Genomic DNA, 7,581 nt, shown 5'->3' with positions numbered 1-7,581 from the left:
TTTAGTGTCATTTGATATCATTTTGTTTGTTTTTAGTGTCATGGTAACCTCGCTGCCCTCTCATATTGTAGTTTTTGTGCTGGAATTGTGTTTATGACAAGCTTATACCCACAGTATAATGCCACAAAACATTGTATTGAAAAGCAAAATTTCTACTAAAAGAAATGTTTATTTCTAATTTAAAATGTATCAGTCACAATTATGTACAATTAAGTTTTCACTTGTTAAGAAACAGCCAAATAAAATATGCAACATTTTTATTAGCATGTTTTGAATATTTAACGTATAGAAATAGAATATAAAATTGGTCTCACTACTGGAAGTGTATTACTGATTAGATTACTGCTTCTTACTTCATGTGAAGCAAACCTATATCATTAGCAGGAACGTTACACAATGCCTGTTTATACACCTTAAGACCCGTGTCTCCTTTGAACGTTTAAAACACTGTAGGTTTTCAGTCACTGTTTGGCCTCTCATGCAAAACAGCCTTCACAGCAAACTCTGCTAAAGCGTTTAAATATGTAAGAATAATAATTAGTTAGTTGATGCACTTTAATGCATCAAAACCACTTCAGGTACACACGTGTCATCTTCACTGGGCTCATTTAAAGGTTCTGTGATATGCAATGCCAGTAAATGGGAACCATCATAAGCTAACACTTTCCAACTCAGCTCTTTAATAAACTGTACAGAGCACCAGGTAGAGCCCACATGCATGTCCGCTGCCCTTTCAGACGAGTCTCCCACGGAGTCGTCCCCTCTCTCGAGGCTGCTTCAGTTTGGCAGTGCTGCTGCCTCCCGGAATGCTGACGGTGGTGGAGGCAGAACGAGAGCCCTCCAGGTTCTGGGCGGTGCAGGTGTAGGTACCCTGGTCCACCTCTCTGACCTCCTCCACCATCAGGACGGACTCGGAGCGCTGCTGCCGCCCCTGGCCGTCCACCTGCACCGTCTCCACGCTGTCCTGGGTGTAAAGCGGACGGCCGATCTGCAAATCCCCCAGCGAAAGCATCAAGCTCCCGCCAGGACCCAGCAAGCTGCTACCAGGACCCGGGATTGAACAGCACTGCCGCCAAACAAGTGCAGCACGCTTTGTGGTGTTTCTCAAGTCTGATAATAGTGGGCTAACTTTTGATAGGACAACACTGGCAGAAGTAAGGAAATGGAAGATAACTGAAATTAAGTACACAATAGCCTAGTGATTGGGAAGTGTTAAAACCTAGTGCAAAACCCTGTGTTAAATTAACACCTACATTGTTTAGATATGTCTAGCTGTGCACAAATTAGAGCTAAGAGATAATTCAACACTGGATGTTGCTGAGCATTGGCCTGGGTACCCGTTACATAGAATCAGAAGTATCTAGTAGTTTAGAAGTATCGAATTCTAAAATCTGAACATATATACCAAAACAAGTAATTATGAAAACAATTTTAACTGTCAGATCTATCAGTCTGTGAATGAAGCACATAAAAATATGGATTTGTATGTTGTATCTAATCTTGTAAGTTTTTTATGTTTCAGCTGTATCCTAAACCATCACCTTCTGTCCAGGGTAGTCCCACGTGAAGTCCACCAGCACGTTCTCTTCTCCCACCACCATGCAGGTGATCTGCAGGTTCTGACCCAGGGCTACCGTGTCCGACGATGCCTGAATCACGGGGGATGGGGGAGCGGCTGGGTCTGTGGGAGGGGCAGGCAGCACTGACTGTCGTCTAAAATCTCACAGACTAATGTCAGCTACTGGCTTTTTTACCTAACCCTAAACCCAATGTCATTCTATATGATATAGTATCGTGTTGCATTCACATTCTAGTACTAAATGACTTCCTTGATGATATAAAACATTCAGATTTCATATTGTTTCTTCCTTTTAGACACATGGTCATAAATTGCAACTGGTAGTATATGTGAAATGCACATATACTATTACTAAACTAAATTAAAATAAATTATACTATTAAAAATCTATTTATTACATTTAAATATTGACACTATAACTGACCTCAAAGCAATTGAGACATTCAGAATGAGATTCATTCTGACCTTTATTAAGGACATTAAAAGCATGCAGAACTGATGGCATAGTGTGAACTCACAGTGGACATAGACAAGCATGTACTTGGTGGAGCTCTGGCGGAGACCCCCCAGACTGGCCACGCAGTACAGCGAACCAGCAAGGTGCGGCCTAGGTCTGTGAATGGTGAAGCCGCGCGTAACGCTGAAGGAGATCTCTGACCCGTCCACCTTCACCTCGGCAGGGGGGTACTCATGGTGCAGCGTGACCTTAGCTGACGGCGAGGTCACTTGGCACGGAAGCACTGCGGGGTGGTTTGTTCGCAGCTGGATCACCTCGTAGTAGTTGGATGAGGGCACAAACAGCTCCTGCGGGTCTGAGAAGGGCGCTGTTTGGTGTGGGTTGTCATTCAGGCAGAAAGGGTAATATTAATATTAAAATTTCTTTATAATTCCCTGTCCCCATCCATCACAAAAGCAGTGGGCAGCAGGGAATATTACTTACCACTCTTTAGTTAAGAATGACCTGCCTGCTGGAAAGAAATTGCAAATGAATCTCTAAACTGTACAGAACTGTTCCTGATGCACATTACCAGGAAAGAAGATGAAGACTTTGACAGCTTTCTCGTACTCTTTCCTGCAGTCTGTGTCTTCACAGTGCATGGGGTAGCAGGTGTACTCTCCCGTGTCAGCTCCTGTCGAATTGGCTAAAATCAGCATGCCATACTGTTTGTGCTGGACCATCCTGAAAAAAACAATGCAATCTAGAATCAACTATATCCGTAAAATACACAAAATATAATAGAAACGTGCTAAAAGGCACCAAGCTAACACCATTGATCTGAACCACACAGCCTGTTGTAGCTGCCCACCTGAGACGTCCCTCATTATCCTCCTGCAAGTAAGTGGGGACACCCCACTCAACAGGATTACCCTTGCACCTCAATTGTAGCGTGTCTCCCGCAGAAACCGACAACGTATTTCCCACTTTCTGGAACTTTCCCTTCTCCAGCACCTGTGTGAGGTACGTGGTGGCCACCGTAGAAGGCCGGGGTGTGACTCCAGGTTTAGCCTTAACAGCAGCGCTCTTGGGCTTCTTCTTGGCTCCTTCACCCACCTTAGCCTTGCCTCTGGGCTCCTGCTCAACTGCTGTCCGAGGCTCCTGGCTAGCCTTCTGGCTCATGACTGTGTAATTGTGGCACATAAAGGTATAAATGCACCGCTGAAGTATGGAGCAGGAAACCACAGTACAACCGCACGTACACTGTACAACACAATTCATGCAACTTATATAAGAATATCAGTTCTGACATTTATTCCCTTAGGATTATTTTTGAGAAACATCCACTGTTAATGTTTTAAATCCATATTAAAAATACATTGTTTATCCTGGCCTATATATAGTTTATTCTGTCTTTCTGTATATTTTTTTATTTGATGATTTCTATAAAATGTTACTTTTTATTAATATACATTATCACGTCAACTTTGTTTGATGTTTTCTAATGCAGTTTGAGATTTTGTGTTCATATTATGACTAAACATTATCTGATACAATCTCCATCCTTGCGACACAATAAAATGCATTCATAAATATGTTCCAATGATGGAGATCATATTCTGAACATCCTTAACATTATATTATTGCCTATATGGAAATGTACGCTTTGATATTTTGCCATATTTACAGTGAATAATTCGTTTAAGTACTTAATTTTATCTAAGTTATGCAGATTGAATGTTTTCCCATGTTAACCTTAGACCACTCACCGAGCCGAAACAGCAACACGCAGAGAAGAGCAGTTAATGCTACCACAGCGAGCTTCATGTCGAAAATATTTCACTACAACCACCAATAATCAAGACAACCTATGAAAAGTCTTTTTCTGCTCTTTACGGGTGCTAAAGGAGAGCGAATAAGAAAGAGAATAAATGGGGAAATGGGGTAGAGGTTGCGCGCGAAGCGTCACGCGCATTCCTGCGCTCAAAGGTGGCGTTTAGACCCCAAATTCTTTCTGACACTGAACGGACTGTTTCACCACTCGACCTGCCAGTCAGGGACGGAGGAAGGCGCACCCTGCTGGCCGAGAAAGCGCTCGTGTTTATCTAGCTGGAAAAGGCATGATTGTACAGCTGTCCTCATCATCCGCTCTGTCCGACAACGTAAACAGTCTGGTAAACGTACGTGTGAAAATTGGTGTAAAATGTGTGCTCCTGAGGGTGTGTATGACTGTCACTTTGATGCCACGTGATCATATAAGAACAACATGAGCTTCCTCGACTGGGAACGTGACAAAACTATGTGGATTCTCCGCTATTGAACACCCTGTTCATTTTTGTCAGGAAGAGCAAATGCAGAATGTTAATATGCTTGATTTCTTCCATCTTGGTGGTGACACCCCACTTCCAACACCAATGTATAGTCGGTGAAGAAGGAAAAACCGGAAACGCCAGCTTCGGTTTTAATGAAATGCTCTATTATTAGAACTGCATAACCAACAACTCAAAATGGACTAATTCAGCATGGAAATTAGGGAATGGTTAACTGATTTAATGGTTTAATTACCAAAATGAGATAACTAAACAACTAACACAACTACACTATAAACTTCAATATTCAGAACACGCATTTTTAACTAAGAAAGGCAAGCAGAGAGACAAACCTGAAAATCCTTGCCATGCTCCTCGTTATCCAGTCCTAGACCCACGGCACAAGGTCTGTGGCACACGCCACAATATAGTTCATTTCAAATAAATGTTGAGCAGAATATCAGTTAAAACAACAAAAGTGCTGTCACTGTCCAGCTAAATAATGTAATCAGAACCAGGATCTGTTTTTCAGGAAAATGAAGGGAAAAAAAACCAAAACAGTTTGAGGAACAGCACAAGTTATGTAAAACTTTGCTTGCACTTGTTTTAGAATCCTGGCAATTTGCAAGTTTCTGGGATCTACATTAGGACGTGTGTTTGGGCTCGCAGATATCTGAATCATGAGGTTAGAAGTGGGAGGCTGAGCTGCAAACAATCCTGAGTATGAGAATGTCAACAAGAGTGTAGGCGACGAGACTTCTGATGGACTCACGATAACCAGCGCGTTCACGTCAAATAAAAGCGCCATTATCGCTGCACGTAAACAAAACTCGTGATTTCTTTCATTTTAGGCCTTTTGTTTAGCGCCGTTCTGTGAAGTCCATTCATGAGCTGGTGAGAATGCCACTCAAGTCACATGGGATTTTAAGATGAGCTTGGCATGTTTCAGACTGGGAAAAGTCATAGCGTGGACCCTCTCTGTGACACAGCAGAGCATGGGAGCACGTTTAACCTAGTGTACGTGTTGTACATGCATCCATGCTATCAGCATCATATGTTTTCATATCTGTGTCAAAAACAAGGAAACCATCACATGCGAGGGAACGTGATTATAAGATAATGACGGAGTGACATGTCTTATGCAAATCTACAGTGGAGCATTATTAGGCTATTGTTAACTATTATTATTATTATTATTATTATTATTATTATTATTATTATTATTAATAATAATAATAATAATAATAATAATAACTATAACAATTATTAACTGTTATAGTTGTGAAAAGCAAGTATATAAGGAAATAATGGCTTGAATTGGAAGAATGTTTTGTCATTTTCTGCACATTAATGGTGTGGAAAGATTTCTATTCAAATACTTTTACTACTGAAGGCACAGTTATAGATGCACTATGAACTAAACCTGAGGGACACGTTCACTGCCATACACCCCCCGCCACACATGCACACACTGCACCTTCCTTGTTCCCAATAACCTGATTTTTGCACCTGTCCCTTGTTTGCCTTTTTATTTCCACCTTATTTAAGTCTAGAGGAAAGCTTGTCCAGTGCTGTGTGTTGTTCCACACTGCTGGGTGTAAAGCATGCCTCAAGTGAGACTCTGTGTAACGTTTCCACTTGGAACAAGTGAGAGGCAGAATGCAAAACGAAACACAGGACTAGCCGGGTCTGGTGACGCGACTTTCAGCGGCGGTGGGCCCGGGGGCATGGCTGCAGCGTTCAGCAGCGAGTCCAGGAGGTCTGGAGGCACGGTTTTGGCGTTCACAGCTAGTCCGGGAGGTCCAGAGGTGCGGCCGCAGCTGTCAGCAGCATTGCAGGGAGGTGCAGAGGCGCAGCTAAGGCGTTCGGCAGCGGCGGGTATGCGAGGCCCGAAGACAGGGCTGCGCTGCTCAGCGGTGCTGTAGGGCCTGGAGATGTGGCTACGGTGGTCAGCGGTGCTGCGGGGAAATCCAGGGGTGCACCTACAAGAACAGATTGAGAGACCTCTTGGGTGGTAAGGATAGGCCAGGAGGCCACCACCAGGCTGGGAACAGGCTCAGGATGAATGGCGTCTCTGGTGCTGGGAACTGGAACAGGCTCAGTACGAGCGATGTCTCTCGCACCAGAAACAGGACTTGGATCAGGACCGGCGATGTCTCTCGTGCCGGGAACTGGAACAGGCTCAGAAAGAATGGTGTTCTCTCTCGCCCCAGGGAACAGATCAGACTGGGCGACGTCCTCTCTCGCATCGGGCGGCGGCGTCCTCTCTTGTGCCGGGGATTGGAACGGGACTGTCCTGCGCCAAGGACTGGAAAAGGTACAGAACTGATGGCGTCATCTCCCGTGCCGGGGACCCGAGCTGGCCGGCCAGCTTTTCTTGCGCTGGGGGCTGGACCCGGCAACGCTGGAGATAGCAACTGGTCGGGCTGTGGTCTCCATGCAGGAGGCAGGGACTGGCTGGGCGGCTGAGAGGGGAGTAGCCAGAGAAGGCAGGTTTGGTGGGGTTGTAGCAAACCATGCTGTTAACAGCCGGAAGAAACCTTCCACCATTCTAGCCTCCTGAGTTCTGTGCTGGAAAATTATCTCCGCCCATGCCAGTGCTTTACCCCGAAGAAAGGTCTTTATGAACAGCACCTTCACTAAGTAGTTCAGGAGGTTTAGGGCAGGTCAGGCACTGGAGCTAGATGCAGCACTGCATATCGAATCTCCCCACCAACTGGTCCTCCCCGTCATACTCACCTGGAGTTGCCATAAGTGAGGGCAAAACCAGGGGCTTCCCATCCTTGAGTGTGGAGAGCAAAGTCTTGATATAATCCAACTCCACCACAGGGAGTAATCCGGCATCCCTCGTTGTGAGGCGTGAGGGTTACTGAACCGAAGAGAACGGAACATGATGGACCGAAGCCCTCATGCTGCATTCTCTTAGTTAGGGTGGGTTATTCTGTAACGTTTCCACTCGGAACAAGCGAGAGGCAGAATGCATGTGCAGGGGGCAGTTTATTAACAGAGGAAAAACACAAATCACAGGGCAAAATACGGGTCCAAGGAGAAAACACTGAGGCAAAGTGATACACAAACTAAACAAATGGAAAAGCAACGGCAAACCAAAGAGCATAATTAAACAAGACAGAAAAACGACAGAACATACGTAACTTACCAAAACAACCAACAAAGTAGAAGAGCTAACAAAGGGTAAAAATAACCAAAACAATCATGCACTAAACAGACTCAGGTGAACATTGGAACAGGGAGAACCA

General features: G+C 44.5%; 1 protein-coding gene across 3 annotated transcripts; it reads right to left on the bottom strand.

Moving 5' to 3' along the window:
* Positions 1-240: 240 nt before the first annotated feature.
* LOC113586051 (platelet-derived growth factor receptor-like protein) lies at positions 241-5,106 on the bottom strand. Of its 3 annotated transcripts, none has more exons than XM_027023905.3 (6): positions 4,678-5,106; positions 2,887-3,199; positions 2,608-2,759; positions 2,098-2,391; positions 1,542-1,681; positions 241-988 (listed from the first exon to the last, which is right to left on the bottom strand). In XM_027023905.3, exons 2-6 carry the CDS (start codon positions 3,195-3,197, stop codon positions 734-736), a joined length of 1,152 nt encoding a protein of 383 aa, XP_026879706.2. In that variant the 5' UTR covers positions 3,198-3,199; positions 4,678-5,106; the 3' UTR covers positions 241-733. The 3 variants fall into 3 exon arrangements, with proteins under 3 accessions (XP_026879706.2, XP_026879704.2, XP_026879707.2); XM_027023903.3 differs by lacking the exon at positions 4,678-5,106 and adding an exon at positions 3,785-4,392; XM_027023906.3 differs by lacking the exons at positions 241-988; positions 4,678-5,106 and adding exons at positions 1,000-1,145; positions 3,785-4,401.
* Between the last annotated feature and the right edge of the window lie 2,475 nt (positions 5,107-7,581).

This window comes from Electrophorus electricus, chromosome 4, assembly GCF_041902795.1.
Source record: "Electrophorus electricus isolate QZ-2024a chromosome 4, ASM4190279v1, whole genome shotgun sequence".
Classification (NCBI taxonomy): domain Eukaryota; kingdom Metazoa; phylum Chordata; class Actinopteri; order Gymnotiformes; family Gymnotidae; genus Electrophorus; species Electrophorus electricus.
The sequence above is the reverse complement of the archived record's forward strand: the minus strand, read 5'-3'. Positions and strand labels throughout refer to the sequence as shown.